This window comes from Canis aureus, chromosome 9 (assembly GCF_053574225.1).
Source record: "Canis aureus isolate CA01 chromosome 9, VMU_Caureus_v.1.0, whole genome shotgun sequence".
Classification (NCBI taxonomy): domain Eukaryota; kingdom Metazoa; phylum Chordata; class Mammalia; order Carnivora; family Canidae; genus Canis; species Canis aureus.
This window is the reverse complement of record NC_135619.1, coordinates 53,052,137-53,074,112: the sequence shown is the minus strand read 5'-3', so window position 1 is coordinate 53,074,112 and position 21,976 is coordinate 53,052,137. Positions and strand designations below refer to the sequence as shown.

The 21,976-nt window shown below is 49.8% G+C and overlaps 1 protein-coding gene across 9 annotated transcripts in view; it reads right to left on the bottom strand.

The window, feature by feature from the left end:
• Window positions 1–1,403: 1,403 nt before the first annotated feature.
• LRRC74A (leucine rich repeat containing 74A) overlaps window positions 1,404–21,976 on the bottom strand; it is a 34,450-nt gene continuing 13,877 nt past the window's right edge. The window contains exons 6-14 of one of the 9 annotated variants that reach the window (XM_077910112.1): window positions 20,764–20,897; window positions 20,298–20,379; window positions 14,941–15,026; window positions 14,315–14,509; window positions 11,452–11,547; window positions 8,612–8,758; window positions 4,581–4,688; window positions 3,882–3,964; window positions 1,404–1,583 (exon numbers count right to left, since the gene is read on the bottom strand). In XM_077910112.1, coding sequence (XP_077766238.1) covers window positions 1,559–1,583; window positions 3,882–3,964; window positions 4,581–4,688; window positions 8,612–8,758; window positions 11,452–11,547; window positions 14,315–14,509; window positions 14,941–15,026; window positions 20,298–20,379; window positions 20,764–20,897 — 956 coding nt within the window. In that variant the 3' untranslated portion in view covers window positions 1,404–1,558. Of the gene's footprint in view, window positions 1,584–2,595; window positions 3,688–3,881; window positions 3,965–4,580; window positions 4,689–8,611; window positions 8,759–11,451; window positions 11,548–14,314; window positions 14,510–14,940; window positions 15,027–20,297; window positions 20,380–20,763; window positions 20,898–21,976 lie in introns of those variants that run through there. The other 8 variants (XM_077910113.1, XM_077910109.1, XM_077910110.1 and 5 more) reach the window with 8 other exon arrangements.

The window sequence follows — 21,976 nt, the reverse complement described above, 5'->3', positions numbered from 1 at the left end:
AAGTTTATAGATTATAATAGACTTAAAAGACACAGCCTGACTTCAAGCGGATTCGATTTATTTGTGGGGTGGAGCAAAAGACATCTACATACCCTGATGAGTATGGTAGATGTGGGTTTCAGCCCCCAAATCCCTTATTAGATTTCTTTATTTTCTTCTATGGTCTGAATTTTGACTCCAAGCTCCTATATGGCACCAGATTAGTGGAAATTCAATTTTAGGCTGAGACCTTGATGAAGGAAGGTGCACTGTGAGGAGGGGGCACGTACATGATTTCAAATAACAATCCTGACACATGGGCGGAGAGGCCTTGGCATCAGCTCCACCCCTGGGGAAGCAAAGTGAAACCCAAGGGTGGGTGACTGGATGCATAGATGCCGGTCCAGGGCTTCCCCATGCTCTGAGGTGTCGGTTCTCGGTTATCCCCCAATTTTCCCACTTTTCCACCCCTTGCCCAAAATAACTGCCAGGTGACTGTGTCTGTTCATTCCATGGGTATTTATTGAGCATCTATCATGTGCCAGGCACTATGCAGTGCTGTAGAGGTACAAGATTATTCAGTCTACAATGCAGTCGACAATTCAATAAACATGTGAGGATGCCCTTGTTCATCCACAAAGACAACTGCCCCCCACCCCCGCCTGCTCAGCACATGCTGTTCCTGACTATCCCTGCTCTACGCTAGGTGTCTCCCTAGCTTCCAAGGAATTTTAAAAAGAAACACAGGGCAGCCCGGGTGGCTCAGCGGTTTAGCACCGCCTTCGGCCCAGGGAGTGATCCTGGAGACCCCGGGATAGAGTCCTACGTCGGGCTCCCTGCGTGGAGCCTGCTTCTCTCCCTGCCTGTGTCTCTGCCTCTCTCTCTCTCTTTCTGTGTGTCTCTATGAATAAATAAATAAAATCTTAAAAAAAAAAAAAAAAAAAAAGGAACGCAGAAGAGTAGATCCCCAGAACAGAGTGGAAAGCCTTTAGTTCAGCTGTCCTACTTTTCAGATGGAAGCATAAGGCTCCAAGGGCAGGTGGCTAAGTAGTGCTGGGCCTCGACTACATGCCAGGTCCCTCTGTCTCCCATCCTGGGCTCTCTCCACATGGCCCCTCAGCATTTGCTTCTAAAGGTCCCCGTCCTGAGCATCTGTTCCCTCAGCCACTGCCTCCCGCAGCTCAGAAATCTCTCTCCTTGACACAGTTTACATTTGCTCTGATGACCGCCTTTGTGCATTGATCTCCTCTTCCTTCCACTCCCCCGCTTTTCTCTTTTCTCCTGCTGCCTAGCAACCCCATCGCATTCCCAAGTTGTCTTCGCAGCTCCCACCAAGGCCGCCAAGGATGCACCCCCTGCTGGTCACTAAAAGCAGGGGGGTGCGGCCCCTGGGGAAGGGCACACCACCACCAGCAGCCCAGAGACACTGGGACCCAGCCAGACTTTATTGGCTCGCTTACAGTCTGGCCTTGAATTTTGTCTACGGAGGTTTCAGACAGATCTCCGCCTCCTCCCTGCCACCATCCGACTTGCCAGGACGTCTCTGTCACCAGGACTTCTTTCCAGACCAGACTGGTTGCTAGGGCTTCACCGTTTTCAACAAACTGGTTTGAAAGGTAAGGGGATGACACTGAGTACCAGTGCAGACTCAGATCCAAGCAAGACCATTAGAGGACCTGCCCCTCATTGTGGCAGAGGGTTGGACACAGCTGAGTTTCTGTGCCAGCTCGGCGACAGGGCAGAGAGCTGGTTTACATTGTTGGCAAGGGTTTAGCACTAGATGGCAATTTAGAATGTGCACACCCTTTGACCCAGAGATCACACCGGCTCCCCACCACCGAGCCCTTGTCGGAGAGAGTCATGTGTGCAAACACCAAAAGGATGCTGGTTACAGTATTATTTGTCGTAGGAAGACCATGGAAATAAATGCCCATAAAAATGAGGTTAAATAATGAGCCTTCTGTGCTATTGAAATAGCACATGGCATTTAAAACGACATTTAAAACGACTGCGATGGATCTAAATGTACAAACACGGAAAGATCGCCAAGACATCCTGGAAGGCAAAGCAAGTTCAGAGGAACGTGATAACATGGTTCTATTTATGATAAATAAGAAACTGTGTGTTTGTGAGGGTAAAATAATATAGAAGAAAACATATGTGTATGCGGGGCCTACCACATGCCAGGTGAAGTTCTACATGCTTTATAGGCATTAATCCATTTACTCCTCAGAAGCTCCTATGCCATGGGTAGTGTTCTAAGCTCATAGTACACATGGGAAAGCTGAAGCCCAGGGAGGTCGAGTGACTTGCACAGGAGTGGACCTGGGCTTGGGACTCGGGTGATCTGGCGTCCGAGGCCACGTTCTAAACCACTATCTCACACGCACACACGTGCGCACATACGTGCACACTTGATCGTGGGTCATGGGAAAGGTAGGGAAACGTGCCCTGGATTTGCTCATGAGTACTCCAGGAGGCAGAGTGCTCTGTAGGGAGGAGATAAAAGAGGACGTTCACCTTCTTCTTGCTACACTGCTGTGGATTTAGAATTTTCACGAGTAGATAGTGTTTGTAACAAAAATGAAGATAAAAAAATCCACGCGACAATAAAAATGACCACTCTGCTCTTCAATCAGAACTAACAGAGCTGAGGGATAATTTGCAGGGCGCATCAGAGACCTCCCCTCAGTTCCCAAGACTCGGGGACCCAAGCCCCAGGACTGCCTCCTGATGACGACTTGAACTCGTCTGTGGACCTAGAACTTGGTCTCTCAGGCTCTGCCCCGGCACTTTCCACCAACTTCCCAAGGCACAAGAAGCATCATCACGTCAGGGAGGGCAGATGGGAATGGTGTGGCGGACGTGCGAGGCATCTTGAAGGGTCCCTTTGCTGGGTGACATGTGCCAGCCTCTCGCATGCATTGTCCCCATTTAGGCCTTACAAACCCTCTCGGGTGCTGGGGTCATAACCCCATGCTGAAGACTTGGAGACTGAGAGCCCTGGGTGCGGCTGCACCCTTTACTAGAAGCAGGGTGTGCAGATGGGTCAGTCTGCCCCGCCTGTCCCTGCCTGGCTTCTCCCCACCGGAGGCATCAGTTGGGGCACAGGACAGAGGGACCCGGGGAAGGCTTGTGGAGCAGGGCCAGAGGGGATGGCTCGGGTAGCGCTCCCTAAGGACACCGCAAGAACACAAAGCTGCAGGGCTAGATGGGAGCCCAAGCTGGTGGGGCAGCTTCTGGAAGCACATAGACGTGGCTTCAAAGGCCACGGCTGCCCCTGTATGCACATGCTGAGCTTCTGTGCTGCCTTTCTCCAAAGCTCAGCTTCATCGTCTGGGCCGCAGGGGAGGACGGCGGGGAGGACGGTGCTGCGGGGCTCGTGGGCAGGCCCGGTGCCCACAGAGGAAGGGGCTGCGGGAAGGGCTCACGGAGGGAGTCGCTGCCTTATTGCTGCTGTCCCGGCCCTTTTCTGTCTCTTTAAGGAACACAGCTTCTGTCACAGGACATCACTGTCCACAGCGGAGTGGCCTGCACCTTCCGTACTTGCCCGGGAGATCCTCTCTGGCCTACTGGGTACCCGGCAAACACCTGTCACCACTCCAGGGCCTAGCCACGGGCTCCGCTGCGTCACCTCCTGTTCAGCTGTGACACCATGTCCCCAGAACCTGGCCCCACAGCCAGCAGCACATGGTGGAGGCTGAAGCTCTGCGTGGAGTGTGAATGGAAGTGCGGAGGCAGACAGTGGGGCCGCCTGGGAGCCAGGGAGCCGGCGGAGGTCGTCCCTGGTCACAGGCAGACACGGTGGCCCTTGGGGCGCAGATCAACCAGGGCGCCTGGTGGAGAGGTGGGGGCTCACGGGGGGCAGAAGCAGGGGAGGGTGGCCGCTGGCTTGGACTGACCTGAAGTTCACCGTGTCGGGCTTGTCACTCAGCTTCTTTACCAGCTCCCTGACCTGGTACAGGTTGAGGGGGACCTTGTCCTGCTGAAGAGGTGGACGGAACAGGCCCGGTCAGTGGAGCTCCCTGCCTAGCCCTCCCCAGGGCCACACACACACACACACACACACAGACACACAAGGACACACAGACACACACACAGACACACAGAGACACACGGATACACACAGAGACACACAGACACACAAGGACACACAGACACACACACAGACACACAGAGACACACGGATACTCACAGAGACACACAGACACACAGAGACACGCAGAGACACACGGACACATACACAGACACAGACACACAGAGAAACACACGCACAGAGACACACAGAGACACACAGAAAAACATGGACACACACAGAGGCACACACACAGACACACTCAGAGACACAGACACACACACACAGACACATATGCACACACAGACACACAGAGATACACACACAGACACACACAGTTACACAGACATACGGATGCATGCAGACACACAGAGACACACTGACACACAGAGACACACTGACACACACACAGAGATACAGAGATACACAGACACATACAGACACAGAGAGACACACACTCACAGATAGACACACAGACAAAGACAGACACACAGATACTGGCTGTAGCCCCTGGGGGTCAGCACACCAGTATTATGGCTTTCCGGAAATTGCCCACAGGCATCGTCATCTTTCCATCAGGGCTCAGGCTCTTGAAGAAGTCTAAGACTGTGATCTTGTGCTGGTCGGCATAGCTCTGGGAGAAGCAGGAGACACCAGGAGCAAACACTTGATTTTATAACATCTATTAATACCACCCCCCACCCGCCGCCACCTCCCACCAAAGGGTGGCCTGGCAAGCAGAGGGCGGAAGGAGGCCGACTGGGGAGCCTGAGTCTCCTGGGTGTTAGCAGCCGCCCTGCACAGAGTGAGGTGTGGCAAGCGGCGTGCCGTGATGGTTCTGTGGGTTTGCTCAGTTTCCAGGAGCCCCCACTCCACGGAGCAGGATCTCCACGTGGCTCCAAAGAGGGAAGGATTAGAGTCCATGCTGTTTGGCCCACCTATCTTTCTTTCTGTCTACCTATCATCTATTATCTATCCATGCATCCATCCATCCATCCATCCATCCATCCATCCATCTTCTTTCTTTTTTTTTTTTTAAAGATTTTATTTACTTATTCATGAGAGACACACAGAAGCAGAGACACAGACAGAGGGAGAAGCAGGCTCCTCGCAGGGAACCCGATATGGGACTTGATCCCCAGACAGGGATCACACTCTGAGCTGAAGGCAGGTGCTCAACCGCTGAGCCACCCTGGTGTCCCCATCCATCAACTTTCTATTGTACATAGTGTTTTATAAAATACAGTGTACTAATACATCGTGAACCCCTTCTCAATATCATAAAACATTCCTCTGGGGTCCTTTTTAAGTATCTTTTTGTTTCTCTTCCCCTCCCACTCTCAAAAAGCCCGTAAGGCCCAGCCATACTGCTAGACATTTCTGCAGGCATCCTGCTCACAGGGGAACTCCTCTGGGACCAGTTCTTGGCCCCTGCCTCTTCTTTCCCCTTTCCCCACACTTCCTACTCTGGGGTGCACTGCCTCTCCCCCTGGGGTGACTCTACTTCTGGATCCTCAACAGTTGCTCACAAGTCCAGGCTGACACCCACTGGCACCTCAGTCCAACACATCCCAGGTGATTCTCAGTCTGCTCGACGCTGTCAACACCGTAGGCGCCGTGGCAGATACCATGGGTGGGTGAGCCAACACACCTCCACTTCCCCCATGGCACCCTGCTCTTCCACGCTGAGGCTGCAGAGCACGACATCGACATTCCCCCAACCCCCTTTCAGCTAGGGGTTGGAACGGGATGGGTTTCACCAAGCACCTGGGTGACTCTTGTGTGAGAGGTCTGATTTAGAGACAGCAGGCCGTGGGCAGCTGGAGGGTGGTCCTGATTCAGTGGGTGACTCTCCATTGGGTAGCCTCCTTTTTTTTTTTTTTAAGATTTTATTTATTGATTCATGAGACACACACACACACACACACACACACACACACAGAGAGAGGCAGGGACACAGGCAGAGAGAGAAGCAGGTTCCATGCAGGGAGCCTGATATGGGTTCGATCCCGGGTCTCCAGGATCAGGACCTGGGCTGAAGGCAGTGCTAAACCGCTGAGCCACCCAGGCTGCCCCATTGGGTAGCCTCCTGCTAATGGCGAAGCAGCAGCCATCCTGCAGTCCACTTGGGGGTGTTTGGGGGAGCCATATTCAGAATCTAAACCAAGACTCTTGTTTCTCCAGCCCCCACGATGTTTCTGTGCTCTGTCTCTGGTGGTAGATCCCTCCTTGTTTAACCTAGCTAGGGTGGATTGGGCGGTCAGCGACAAGAACTTTGACCAGTACAAGGACCTGTTACTTTGGTAGGTGCTATGGATGAGACCCATCATAGCTCCTGCCCTGGAGGAGTTGTTCAGAGAGGGCCTAGTTACTCCTGACTAGGGAATCTGGAAGGGTTGCCCAAGGACATGAACTTGAGTAGAGACTTAGAGAAAGGGTAGGAATGAATGAGGCACGGAAGGCAGGAGGAAGGGTGTTCCAGGCAGAGGAACATGAACGTGTATAGGCCTGGGATTGAGCGAGAACTGGTGTGAAGAAATGGAGAAATCCAGTGGAGTTCCTCCGTGGAAAACTGGGGGTAGGGAGGGGTGGACGGAGGGTGGGGCTGGAGAGGGCCTCCTTACCCCTGGCAATGTCACCACCTTTATTTTAGTCCCTTGGACTTGAACTTTTGAGGTTATCCTTGGCTCTCTCCTATCATCACGGCCTTCCTTTTCCCAACACACGCACACATGCACACACATGCACACTTGCACACATGCACCATATACCCCAACACTCAGCAAATCCTGGAGATGCTCCATAGTGGTATCTCCTACATCTGTCCTTCCACCTCCTTTGCCACTCTCAGGCGAGGTTTCATTCTAGAACACTAGTTATCATACCTAGGATACTACCATAACGTCTGCATTGGTGTTCCCACTTTCATCTTTACCCCCTTCAGTTTATTTCCTCCCCATTGCCTGAAAAATTATCCTTCGGTCCTGCTTGAGTCCCATCACCTGCTGCCCAGCAACTACCGCTGGCTCCATGCTCCCCTGTGGAATCAAACCCCCATGTGGAGTGTGGAATCTGAGGATCACCATATCCGGCCCCAGCCTCCCTGTGCAGCCTTGACTTACAGGCTTTGCGGGAGCCTGGAACCATGTGGTCCTGTTCCCATTGCCCAAACAGACTGTGTGCACCCACTTCTGCTCCTTTGAGGGTGGGAAACCTATTCCCAGAACTCCCTCCCTGTCGTTGCCCACCTCAAGACTTTCTGCTTTTCAAGGCCCTTCCCCAGGACACATCTTTTTCTGTTTGCCTTAATCCCGCAGTGGCCTCTAGTCTGGACTTTGATGCTATTTGTTGCCCTTGTCACTCATTCATTATTTATCATATATCTATGAGAAGTTATTGCATCTGTTCCATCTTTTCAACCAGATGGTTGCTCCCACCCTCCCTCCAACTGCCGCCCCGAGGGGAAGGACTATGTTTTATGTTGCACATCCGGTTTGGTTTCTGAGATTCCTCTGAGATTCCTAGAGATTTCTTTGCTGTTTTAAACAGGGGATGGGGCCCCCACTTTGCACCTAAGAACTCTGTTCCTGTTCCCTGGAGCATCCCGCGCCCCTTGAAAAACAGATTTCCCCTTGGTTCTGTCTGATGTCATCTGACTTGTGAAGATAGTCAATACCCCCCTTGCCTTCCAGAACTTTCCACACAACAATAATTTTCATGCAGAGCTCTCCTATTTAGTCCTGGAAGCTAAGGCACAGAGCAGACCAATCAAGATGCAGGAAGCAGCCCCAGAGGCACAAACCCTGCAGAACCTACATCTGCACGGCATCACCCCAGATAGCAACCAGTCTGCATCCAGCAGAGGCCCATCAACCCTGCCACCGGTGAGTGCTGGGGGTGGGAACACTTGCCTGGGCTGGGTACTACTCTGTGAGGTGGTCAGACCAGGTGAGCTCCCTTGCAGCTCTAAAATTGTCTGATTTTTTTCATTCCCATGGTAACATCTCCCTCCTGTGACCTAAGACTTGGGCCAAGAGCAGGTTACCCCTAGATATAAAGGATCTGAGCGTTCCTCTTTAGCTAAAGCCACCAAATAGCTGTGCTCACCAGGTATCTTGGCATCCTTACCAGCTATTGGAAAGAGCTTGGGTTTGTTGGATGCTTATTATTGGTCAGGCATTGCTCTCAGTCTTTTGTGTGTGTCATATAGAACTGGATCTCTGCAGCAGCCCTCCTGGGGTGAGTCCTGTTGTTCTACCCATTTTCCAGGTGAAGAGACTGGGACCCAGAGGGCACTGTGACTTGCCTTTGGTCATACATTAGCCAGTGGAGGGGCCCGGCTGGTAGAAACCATTCTGTTCCAAGCCCCTCCCGCTTCAGCCAGTTCCCAGATCGCCCCTTCCTCCAGGGTCGGATGGCACTGCTGAGGGGAAATCCAACATCCACAAGGAATATTCCATGTCTGAGATATTCCTTATCAGAGAGGATTGTGCAGACCCTTTGCAGGAGGGGAGAGTCTGGGTCCTTGGGGTCTCTGAGAGGAAAGCAAGGGCTCACCTGAATCAATTTCATGGGGTTCACCCACAGGAGGACCGTCTTCTTGGCAGAGAGGCCTTGCACTGCCTTGTACACCACGTCCAGCTGGGGGTGGATGGCACACACCCCATCCAATATTTTTAGGAACTGCTCAGATACCAGCACATTCTGAGGCAGGGAGAGAGGGGATCCCTCATGAGGAAGGCATCACCCATACCATTTGACGCACCCCCCCCCCCCCCAGCCCCAGGGCCATCCAAGCCAAAGGCAGAGGTGTATGGTTTTTTTGTTTTTTTGTTTGTTTTTTGGTCTTTTCCAGCTTTTTCTGTAGTGCTGCTCCTAGACTGGGGTAGTTGATCTTTCTTAGACTCTGTGATTTGACTTGTGAGGTTCACACGTGATTTTGATCAGATGCTCTAGTTGAGTGCCGGTAGCCGGTCACATACTGTTGGCTCGGCTCTGCTCTCAGGTGGTGAGCATCACTGTCTGCATGTGACAGATGAGACACAGCTATGGGGTTAGGAGGCTGGTCCTGAGGCAAAAGCCCTGAAATGTCCATTTCACCACCATATTGGTCTTTGGAGCAGGTGCTCTGGACGAGGATTCCTCTTTCCAACCACTCTGACCTGACTCAAAACTCCCCTTTTGGAAGTGCCTTCAGAGCTGAGTTATGGGTCACAGGAGAAGAGATGTTCTGTGAAGCAGTGTTTGACCAAACCTGGCCTTCACTGGTTTGGTCAGCCTGCTCCATTCCTCAGATGTGCTTCTGAGGAATCGCTTACTGCTTCGAATAATTAAACCTGTGCTTAACCTGATTTGTAGATATTCTAGAGAAAGTTCTAGAGAAGGTTCATCTACAATGAAGAAATCCCAACACTGTTTAGAGCTATGTCAGGAGAAATGACAAAAGGGAAGGAAAAGGCCCATTCAGACTGTCTGTCCTTGGTAGGCTTGTAAAGTGGCAGTGTGATCCCAGCTCACATGGGTTCGTGTGCCATCTGGGGCTAGATGAAACAGCACCATTTCTAATGTTCCCTCAGACACCAAGAGACAGTGCCTGTATGCATGCCTTCCAAACTGTACTGTGGGGGAGGGAGGAAGAGCAAATGCCAACAGAATCTGAGTGTGTAACTGAGACCCAGAGGCAGGGTGGGGCAAGGTCAGAGCTGTAGGAGGAGGATGGACAGAGGGCCTCTGCGGGGGAAGACCTTAAGCAAAAGGAGGAGCCTGGGATGGGGAGCAAGGGGCAAGAGAACTCAGTGAAAAGAAAAGCAGGTATGTTTTTCTAATGTTTTATAATCTGTGGCAAACCTAAGTCCAAATGTTACTTATTATTCAGTTCCAAGCCCAAGGAGCTTGGGCTTCTATATTCAAAATATCATCACCGATTTTATTGCAAGGCATTAAAATCTTGGCAAAACATCATGTTTGTGTGGCATTTATATAACATGACGTTAACACCGTATGTACATTTATAGAACTCTAGAGCAAGAGGCAGAAGCCCTGGGTTTACCATTTGTCGTGTTTCTTGTTTGCTGTGTGGTCCTGGGCAAGTGACCTAACCTCTCTGTTTCAGTTTCCTTATATAGAATATCGGAAAATGAGGAAAAGTTCTTGTTATGGGTTGGATTGTGTTCCCACCAAAAAGATATTGGAGGCCTAATCCCCCGGGCCCGTGAAGGTGACTTTATTTGGAAACAGGGTCTTTGTAGATGATCGAGTAAGATGAGGTCATGGGGGTAGGCCCTAATCTTCTGCTATGACTGGTGTCCCTTGTATAAAGGAGCATTTGGGGCACCCCTGGGTGGCTCAGTGGTTGAGCATCTGCCTTTGGCTCAGGGCGTGATCTGGTCTAAGGATTGAGTCCCACATTGGGCTCCCTGCATGGAGCCTGCTTCTCCCTCTGCCTATGTCTCTGCCTCTCTCTCTCTCTGTGTCTCTCATGAATAAATAAATTAAAAGGGGGGTGCATTTGGATATGGAGACAGGCATGCACAGAGGGAGAGCGCCCTCTGACGCTGAAGGCAGAAATCAGGGTGATGCTCCTACAGGTCGAGGAACACCAAAGACTGCTGGCAAAGCACTAGACTCTGGGAGAAGGAGAGGACACATTCTTCCTCACACTCCTCTGAAGGCACCAATCCTGCCAGTGCCTTGATCTTGAGCTTTAGTTTACAGAGCTGTGAGGTAATACCTTTCTATTGTTTGAGCCAGCTGGATTGTCGTGCTTTGTCAAGGGCAGCTCTAGGACTTGAATGCACTTTATCTACCTCCCAGAGTAGGGGTCAGGTGAAGCTGGAGCATGTAAAATCACTTTGGGGGAAAAGCCAGTATAAAGTGGTGGACAAGCTACCACCTCTCTGAGGATTGAGACAAGAACATGTGGCCCCAGTGATGTCACCTGCTCGAGTCTCCCTCCTCCATCAGGAGGTTAACCCTTAAATTCTGCTTTCAGCAGGCCAAGTCGTGGAATAAAAATACAAATTTGCCTATGTGTTAATTCTCAGATTCTAAAAGTTCTGTGATTCTGGAACCATTCTGGGACCCAGGGCTGTCCATGAGCAGAAATGGCAGTCAACAAAGTCTGCTCTGGGTCCTCCCACTTTTGTTTCTACCGTCTGCTCTCAGACCTACTCAGGTTCTGGTCAGTGATTTCACACTGTAAAGTTATTGACTGAATGGTTATTCCCACTAACAGGACCCCAAGAGAGGGCCAAGCTGTATTCCAAAAGGAGTGACCTTTTCATGGAGTACTTGTGTGAGGGCCTGTGAGGGACAGGGCTATTGGCACCTGCCAACACAGCGTGGCCATGGTAACTACCATGCTTCCTGGTACCAGCAACTACTATCTGATCACTCACGGAAATGTCAATCTCTTCCATCTTGGATTTGGGGTTCCTCTTGATGGATAGGATAAGCAAAACAGCCCCATCCATACTCATAGGGTTGAGGAAAAGCTGTGGGAGGAAGGGCAAGACAGGAGGAGGGTGACATGGAGACAGACAGGAGAGGCTGGCACAGAGCATGGCTTCCATTTTTCCCCATCAAATCATAATCTCTGACTTCCACCCAGACTTCTCTGTAAGCATCTGCCTCCCTGTCTGCTTGTCCAGTCATCCATCTGCTGTCCATCTCATGGCTCACCCCATCATCTATCCAGCCAGCTAGCAAACATTTATTAGGAGCTTGCCATGTGCTGGTTGCTGGAAAAAGTGCTAAGGGATACACACAGACAGACAGGACAAGGTCTCCGTCCACATGTAGCTTACACTCCAGAGGGGGCCACAGGCAAACAAGCAAATGGCATCAGAAGTGCAGTGAGGGCAGTGACAGAGGTCCATGTTGCTGCTGCATGAGCTAGGCAAGGGGCATCCGGCACAGTGAGGGGGACACTGGAGCTAAGCCTTGCAGAACTAAGGGGGATTATTCTGGTCTGAAGAAGCAGAGGCAGGACCAGAAGAAGGAGTGAGATGCACCAGAGAAGACAAGGGTAGGCAAGTGCAAGGGTGCGGAGGTGTCTGGGCAATAGCAAACATTTCATGAGCAGGAGTGGAAAGAACGAGGCTACAGGGCTGGAGTGGGGCAGATCACGGGGACCACACGGGCTTAGCTAAGTGCTCAGGGCATTATCCCAGTGGGGCTGAGATGCCCTATACCTAGGGCAGCCTGGGTGGCTCAGCAGTTTAGCACTGCCTGAAGCCCAGGTTGTGATCCTGGAGGCCCAGGATTGAGTCCCACATCGAGCTCCCTGCATGGGGCCTGCTTCTCCCTCTGTCTGTGTCTCTGCCTCTCTCATATTCTGTGTCTCTCATGAATAAATAAGCAAAATCTTAAAAAAAAAAAAAAAAAAGAAAAAGAAAAAAAGAAAAGAAAATCCCTGTTGCCATGTTCCATCCCTGGCTTCCATCTTTTAAGATTTGGGTTCTCTGAACTTTCCCTGGCTTCCTTGCTCCCCAGAGGCTGAATCACAGGCAGGCCGCATCAGTGTCTCCACTGTGAGTTACCCTTCCTCCTGCTCTGGCCACGCCTCGCCCGCAGTTCCCACTGTCCCCAGCCCATCACCCTGCTCCATCCACTGCTGGGAATCTGGCTTCCTCTTTGCAGCTCTGAGGTGCTTGTCCACTCAGATGGCAGCTCATTGTCACTGGTTTCTAACTCCTGTCCTTCTCCACCAGAGCCCCCACATCTGTGGTTCCCCCGAATCACCCCTCATATCTTGAAGGATTTGGAGTCACTGCAGGAAGACTGCAGGCTGACTTCTCTGCCTCTCATGGCCTGCAGGGCTCGGCTTTCTGGTCTGGCGGGAGGGGCTAGTGGAGCCCACACTGGAGGGCTGTGCTGTGAGCAAGCAGCAGCCCATATGTGCACCTGCCTCATGGTAGGAGCCCCAGAAAGGGGAACTGGTAATGGAAGGCCTCATCTTTCATCTGTTTTCCAACTGCCTAGGATCTTCTATGTCATACATTAGCATCTGTACGCCAATCAATTTCCTTACTAAAAAAAAAAAAAAAATAGAGAGAGCACAAATAGAGCAGCAGAGGGAGAGGGAGAAGCAGACCTCCCGCTGAGCAGGGGGTCCAATGCGAGGCTGGATCCCAGGACTCTGGGATCCTGACCTGAGCCAAAGGCAAATAAATGCTTGACTGACTAAACCACCCATGTGCCCCTATAAGCCAATCGATTTGAAATGAAAGATGTATTCATTCATTCATTAATGGTCATTCACTGGGCATCTTCTCTATGCTCAGCACTGAGCTAAGGTACAAGGGGTATAATAACGGGTAGAACCAAACACAGTCTTTGGTCTCATGCAGCTCTCACACCAGTGGAGGTGACCAGACAACTAGTCACTGAAATGCGAATATAAGGAGGAACCTGGCAAGCTCTGTGTGAAGAAGTGAGCCAAGATCTGAGGGTCTGTGAGAGGCTTGCTGCCAGAGCGGCATGCTGGGGTGGGACAGTGACTCAGGTAGGTGCAGGGAGCAGTGGGGGAAGGCACTACAGGTGAGGCTGAGGTCAGGGCCACAAGGGAGAGCCAGGCCCCAGGAGGGGGGGGGAGATGAAAGGAGTCCCTGAGGCCATGGCTGGACAGCAAGGGAGAGCATGTGGTAAACTGAGGTTGTTGAAGCACCCTGGGATGAGAGAAGTGGATTGAAACCACAGGAAGCCAGATGGAGGTCTCTGCTCAAGGAAACTAGCTGCGGGTGGGGGTGGAAGCCGGACTTAGGCTCAAAATGCATACTCTGGCTTCAATGTGGAGCAGTCTGGAGGAGACCCAGGTGGGAGGAGGGAAGACTGTATAGGAGATGACACCATGCACCAGGTGACCGTAGAGGGTGACATTAGGGTTATAGCAGAGAGACAGTCTAGAACCTATGCACGTGTGAAGCACAAAGTAAATTTTCCCAATGATTCTCTCCAGCAATATGCAACCCCATCACCCTGCTGTCCCCACCCCAACACACACAGATACACACACATGGGCACACAGTGGATGCAAGGACACACAGATGAACACACATGGACACATGGATGCATACACACAGATGCATGGACACGGACGCAGGTGCAGGCTCACAGCAGCATGGATACGCAGATGCATGAACACACACAGGAATGCACACACACCTGGAAACATGGACACACACAGATGCATGGGTGTGCACACATGCACATGGACACACCCATAAAATGGCCCATTCCCAGCTTGAGTAAAGATTTTACCTTCAGGACTTTGAGGCTCTCATTGAACTCCAGTCCTTTGCTGATTTTGGAGATTCCCTCATTGCTGATATCATTGATGCTGATGTCTAGGTAGACCAGGGAGCTGTTGAGTCTGAGGACCTCCCCAAGGGCTGTGGCCCCCTCGTTCCCAAAGCCGTTCATAGACAGATCCAGTTTCTGCAGGGTTCCATTAGCCTCCAGGGGACGGGAGAGAACAGCACCAGTGGCAAGGTTGCATGTGACTCATCCAGCCACGAGGCCCTGGTTCCTCTCCCCATCCAGTCCGGGTGCTCAATAGTCTCTGGGAGGGAGACCTTTCCAGATCCCTCCCAGTGGTGGGAGTCAGAACCTGATCATTCCCTACCCCTAATTAAACTGCCCTCTTGAAGTATCCCCAAAGATGCCACCGAGGCCCCAGCAAGGTGAATTTGCCAAAGTAGGATTTATACTAAAGAATAAAGCACATCTAGGAGTTGTGGGAATGATGCTAACAACATGAAAGCATTTGATGAGAGCTCAGTGTGCTCTCATCAATGGGGTCATGAGGAAAAGGTTCAAGATGGTGGGATGGGAGGTGCTGGACGTCCTCCCTGGACTCAACACACCCTTGCCAGAGAGCATCTTACCCGGAGACCATTGCACAAGGCCACAGCTCCCCGTATGTAGAAGTGATTCCAGCTCAGATCCAGTGACTGGAGCCCTACATTGAGGGCTGGGGGAGAAAGGGAGTCATGTGAGTGTCCTCCAACTCCCAGAGAACCCACTCTTGGAGTTGACAAAGGTCCATGACATTGGGGAATAAAGATGCTCATGCAAAGTTAAGTTAAGACATTGGGGCAATAATTTTTCAGTTATTCATTTAAACATAAAATTGTAAGATGATCCCTAAGGCTGGCAACAATGTAGTAAAACAATCTTACTCCAATATTGTAGGTGGCAAGTGAAATTGCTACAATCTAGTTGGCAAATGTGATCTGGTCACAGATATTTCGCTATTATGCGCACCCTATCACACAGCAATATCACCTCCGAGACTCTTCTAAGGACACAGTGCAGGATAAGAGAAGAGTTACATGCTTGTTGTTTATCATGGCATCACTTAATAAAAGCAACATTTGTGACTCACAGGGGAAGAGTAAAATATATAATAAACAGCCGTCTGGTGGAATATTATGCAACCATTAAACTAGATAGAGGCAGCATGGAACACAGGGGTTGTATTTACACGGGGGAGGCTCTGATGGTATTTATCTCATGAGATGCTTTTTTCTTGGGGATCTACGGGGACAGAGGTGGCTCCAGAAAGCTAAGTGGTGAGGCACCAGGCTCGTCCAGAAGCTGGTTTGCATACAAGTTGCACTTTTTTTTTTTTTTTAATTTAGAGATACTTTGGGGGAGTCCTGGGTAGTTCAGTCTGACTCTTGGTTCCAGCTCGGGTTGTGATCTCAGGGTGGGTGAGTTTGAGCCCCCCTTTGGGCTCTGTGCTCAGTAGGAAGTCTGCTTAAGACTCTCTTCCTCTGCCCCTCCTCCGCTCTTTCTCTAAAATAAATACATAAATCTTAAAAAAAAAAAAAACTTTTGCTTACGTGCTACAAAGCCTTGAGGAGATATCCTGTTTATTTATTTATTTTTTAAAAATAAGATCCTTTTTTGATATCCTGTTTAAACACATCATCATGGTTATTTTTATTAGGGGAGGGCGGATATGCCAGGGACACTGCTGGAGAGAGGCTGAAGCATTCTTGAAGCTTTACTGGGTGGGAGGCAGCGCCTTCAGGCCTCAGGCCCAGGAAGAGGTCTGACTCGATTTTCTTTTCCATGGTCAATGTGCTGTGAACTGATGTGTGCGTCTCTTGTGTCAACCACCAGGATGGACTTTCAGTAAGGTGCACAACACCTTATATTATTTTGAGAATAAATGTTCCCCCGCCTTCATTCTCTCCCTCATTCTCCTCTACCCCTATTTCTTCTTCTCTGCTAATTCCCTCACTTAAGTTATGCTTTGCACACCTGCATCTCCTCAATGGCTGCCAAATTTAAATTTTAGGTCTGTCCTCACCCCCTCGCTAGCTGTGTGACCTCATGCAGGCTCCTTATGCTTCCCTTACTTCTGTTTCCTTCTCTGTAAAAATGGAGATATTAACCCATACAAGGTGTTGTGAGAGAATTGATGTAAAACGTCTAGCAGGATGCCTGTCACGTGGCAATCGCTTATTAACTGGCCCCTTTCATAATATTTTTTAAAGCTCATATATGATATGATGGTAACCATTTTATTTTTTTTATTTATTTTTTTTTTTTTAAAAGATTTTGTTTATTTATTCATAGAGACACACACACAGAGAGAGAGAGAGAGAGAGAGAGGCAGAGACACAGGCAGAGGGGGAAGCAGGCTCCATGCAGAGAGCCCAACGTGGGACTGGATCCAGGGTCTCCAGGATCACACCCTGGGCTGCAGGCGGTGCTAAACCGCTGCGCCACCAGGGCTGCCTGATGGTAACCATTTTAAAACAGAATGTAGTCTGTCTCACTTGAAAGTTGTTTGGAAATTTAGGGTTTTTTAAAAAAAATATTTTAAGTAACCTCCACACCCAACATGGGGCTTGAACCCACAACCCCAAGATCAAGAGTCGCAGGTTCCACCGACTGAGCCAACCAGGTGCCCCTAAAATTTAGTTTTAAAGTATCTGGAAATCAGTTTTCAGATGGACCCAAATTGCCGCACAAAGCTCGTACACTTTGCTCCTCCCCTCTGACCTGTTGGGCTGGACCCTCCCTCTTGGGGAATCTGTGGCTCACCCCTCACTAAGGGGGTGGTAGCAGTGAGACCAGAGAGCTCCCCCCCACCTGCCAGGCCCCCACCTCTAGCACCCACGCTCCGCCCCCTCCTTCTCTCAGTTCTGTTCCCTGAGGCCTCCCCTGCCCCTTTGCTCCTCACGCCACAGCCCCACAGCCGCCAACCTGTTCAAGGGACTCGGCTCCTGCAACTATCTCCTCCTCCTTCCTTGCGACCCGTTTCTTCTTCTTTCCTTCCTATCAGCATTATCCAACCTTACAAACCTTCCTGCCTCCATGTGACCCATCTTTCTGCCCCGGCCTCATCTCAGTGGGGCTTCTGGAGGTGCCCATGTTGCCATTTCACTTCTTTGCATCCCATTTTCAACTCCACCTCTTCTGGCCAGGTGTCCACACTCACCACCGCTAACACAGCACTTGTCCTGGTCACCAATTATCTCTATGTTGCTGAGTCCTGTGGTCACTTTTCTGACCTCATCTTATTTGACCTCTAAGCAGCACTTGACCCAGCTGAGACCACTTTTCCCTTCCTGAAAGAACTTGGCTCCTTGATACCTCACCTTCCCCCTACTTGGCTGGCCACTTCTGCTGGGTCTCCTTTCCCACCCCTCCCCGGGACACCTAAAAGTGTCAGAGTGGCCCAATGGCCACCTTCTCACCTCCATCCACACTCCTTGCCTAGATGATCTCATCTTGCCCCCTGGTTTTATTTATTTTTTTTTAATTTTTTTTAGAATTTTATTTTTTTATTTTAAAGACTTTATTTATTGATGAGAGCGTGCGAGAATAAGAGAGAGAGAGCAAGAGAGAGCAGAAGCAGGCTCCATGGGCAGCCCCGGTGGCACAGCGGTTTAGCGCCACCTGCAGCCCAGGGCGTGATCCTGGAGGCCCTGGATCGAGTCCCACGTCGGGCTCTCTGCAAGGAGCCTGCTTCTCCCTCTGCCGGTGTCTCTGTGTATCTCTCATGAATAAATAAATAAAAATCTTTTTTTTTTTTTTTTTTTTAAAAAAAGAAGCGGGCTCCATGCAGGGAGCCTGATGTGGGACTCAATCCCAGGACTCCAGGATCACGCCCTGGGCCAAAGGCAGGCTCTAACCCGCTGAGCCACCCAAGGATCCCGCCCCACGGTTTTAAATACATTGCAATGCCTTTAAACTCCCAGATGCATATTCCCAGTCCTGATCTGTTCACTGAGCTCTAAACTGAGCTCTAAACCCGTATAGCAAATTGGATGTCTCCATGTAGATGTCAAACGGACATGGCAAACATCACATGGCCGAAACAGAAGTTTTGGCTCCTGACTCCTGTCCCCTCATATCTGTTATTCCCTGACTTTTCCCCATTTAAGTAAATGGCACCACCATCCAGCCAGTTCCTAAAACAAAATAACCAGACATCTATTTTTCTCTCTCCCTTTCCTTCATTCTCCACACCAGTGAGTCCTTTTGGCTTTACTTCCAAGGTACATTCTGGATTCATTCACTCCTCTCTGTTGGCACCTCCTCCCTCAGCTCCAGCTATGGTCCTATCTTGCCTGGACTACTGCATTAGCTTCCTGATGGGCCTTCCTTCTTCCATTCTTTTTTTTTAATTAAAGTTTAATTAACATGCAATGTTATGTTAGTTTCAGGTGTATGACATGGGTCCAACAATTCTATACATTACCTAGTGGTCACCATCTGTTACCACACGACACTATTACAGCATTATTGACAGTACTCTCTACGCTCTGTGGTGCTCTCTGTATTTAAAAGTCCGCTTTGTCCTCAGTTGTGTTCATCATAAAGCACATAAGTCTCCAAAAAATGGTTCCTCTGAAACGCAAATCACACCGTGTCACTCCCTTACGTTGACACCCTGAACTGACTTCTCGTCACATGGGAAATCACATTCAGACTTCCTAGATGTCATGGCCCATGAAGCCTCACCCAAGTGGCTGCGGGCCCCCTTGGTGACCTCCTCCTTCTGTTCCCTTCTCCTGCTTGCTCTGTGGCAGCCACGTTGTCCTCACTCTCGGACACACCAGGCCCTGGCTCTTTCCACCTGGAATGTTCTACTTCCAGAACCTGGCACAGCTGACTCTTCTTTAATACTCAGGTTTCAAAGAAAAGCCACCTTCCCTGGGGGGCTTTTTTTTCACCACCCCACCTAACCTAGCATCTCCCTTGCTAATAGTGATCCCCTTTTCTACTCATCTCCTCAGGAATGAACACTTAGGTTCTTTCTTTTTCTTTTCTTTTTTAAGATTTGATTTATTAATTCATGAGTAACACACAGAGAGAGGCAGAGGGAGAAGCAGGCTCCCTGCAGAAAGCCCGATGCGGGACTCGATCCCAGGACCCTGGGATCACAACCTGAGCCGAAGGCAGATGCTCAACTGAGCCATCCCAGGCTCTCTCTCTCTCTTTTTTTTTTTCACTTTTTATCTGCAGTGAACCTCCTCAGACATCTCTGTGTACGTGCGAGAGCATCTCTGAGACCTGCACGGGTGAATTGCTGTATCACAGAATATGCACCTTTTCAATTTTACTAAATACTGTCAGGTTGCTCTCCATAGTGCCTTTACCTAGCAGCTTCAGAGAGTCCTTATTTCTCCCTGTGTTCACTGCTCCAGATAGTCTGACTTGAAATTTCTGCAGCTTTGGTAGATGACAAGGGGGATCTTCTCATTGTTTTATTTTGCACTTCTCTAATTGCTAAAGAGTTTAGGTGTTTGGCTTTCTTTTCGCACTGTCCGTATGCCTTGAACATTGTTTTTTGGGGAGCATTTATCATTGTCCAGTGGACCTATAGGATCTTGTATCAGTATTCTGAACACAAATCTATTATACAAATGCTGCAAGTATGTCCTCTCTGTTGCTTGTCTTTTATCATAGGCACATTTTATGCCTGTTGTCAAATAAATGGATGGTTTTTGTTACAGTTTATGCCCGCTGTGCATATTTAATAATCCTTAGCCTCCCTGAGGTCAGCAAGTTAATTCTTTATGTTTTTCTAATCTTTTTAAAAGTTTTACTTCCCACATCCAGGTATTGGCTCCACTTAAAATGTGTTTGGGGTGTGGCGTACATCACTTTATGATCCGAGCATTCAATAACAGTAAAAAACAGGAGATGCAGCCCTGACAGGCAACTGTCTGCCAAGTGCCTCTCCTTTGCTCGCCCCTTGCCTCCATGGGGGACTCACCCAGCATCTGGCCCATGTATTCTCCTCCCTTATCAGAGAACTGGTTGTGGCTGAGATCCAGCGTCTTGATTTGGTAATTGGCCTGCAGAAAGAAACAAGGTAGAGAGAGAGGTGATGTTTGTCTTCTCTTGGCTGCAAATACCTCTTTCATCTCAGGGCTGTGTAATGGAGGGCTCCCATACAAAAAAAAAAAATTCAGGTGGACGAGAGTTTATAGACTGAAGACATTCTTTGTGCATTTTGCATCATCACTGATGATGACTGCTGGGAGGAGGGTCTAGTCCCATCCAAATGGCCTGGCCACTGCTGTGGCTGTGGTCAGGATCGGCAGAGTCCAGACACTCACCAGCTTCCTAGACATTCATGTGACCTCACTTCTCTGTACCCGGAGCCACCCTCTAGGCCTCCCATATCTCCCAGGGCCATCTCCCACAGGGCTCGGTGGCACCCGTCCCTCGCTTCTTACCGCCAGGGCTTGGCACAACAGTTCTGCAGATTCATCCCTGAAGTTATTTCCTGCAGTGAAGGGGGTTGTTTGCAATGCTTTCCAGACTAGGGCTCCCTTCCCCTCCTGTATCCTGGCCCTGTCAGGCTCTTCCCCTTTGGAACAATCAGCCACAGGAAAGTGACAAGTACTTTAAGCAAATATATGGACATGGAAGAGAACAGGAGAAAAGAGGGCAACTATTTGCCTTTCTCTTGAACATTCTCTGCTCTCTCTGTCATGATAGTGACATGTGGGGGAGTTCCAGTGATTGATAGTGATAGTGATAGTGATAGTGATAGTGATAGTGTGGGGAGTTCCAGGAGTCAACACATCATCCCCTGCGTTCCCCCCTTGGCAGCCTCGACCCCTAGCTTAGTGCCTAGAGTCTATAACATTATAAAAAATACAAATTCAGCAGCAGGGCCAGGAGCAGAGGGGGACAAGTGAGGCACTCCCATTGTGTGCAAGATCTGAGCTCAGTAATCGCCATGAGTAATATCTTAATACAATACTTGTAAAACTCAAAATAATGTAAAACATCTAAGATGAACAAAAGCTTAAAGTTTTATTATTGATTTTTTAAAGATTTTATTTATTTATTCATGAGAGACACAGAGAGACAGAGAGGCAGAGACACAGGCAGAGGGAGAAGCAGGCTCCATGCAGGGAGCCTGACGTGGGACTCAATCCTGGGTCTCCAGGATCACGCCCTGGGCTGAAGGAGGCACTAAACCACTGAGCCACCCAGGGATCCCCAAGTTTAAAGTTTTAAATAAAGGCAGGATTTGACCTTGCACTTGCATGGCTGCACTCAACCTAACCATAATCTGTCCCTTGTGGATCCTGTTTTAAGTGTTGATATTTTGTTCACTACAGACTTTTTTTTACATTATTTTTGATTTTTACAAACATTACCACAAGATATCATTTACTTAGTTACTGAGTTTTTTTGTGCCCCTTAAATTCTATGACTGAGGCGTGTGCCTTCCTTATCTCACTCTCACCCCAGCCCTGCTAGACAGTTTAAAAGATTTCTGGAAAACTGGGGTGCCAGGGTGGCTCATTCAGTTGAGTGTCTGACTCTTGATTTTGGATCCAGGCGTGATCTTGGGGTCCTGGGATGGAGCCCCACCTCAAGGGCTCTGTGCTCGTGGGGAGTCTGCTTAAGGATGCTTTCCCTCTTCCTCCCATG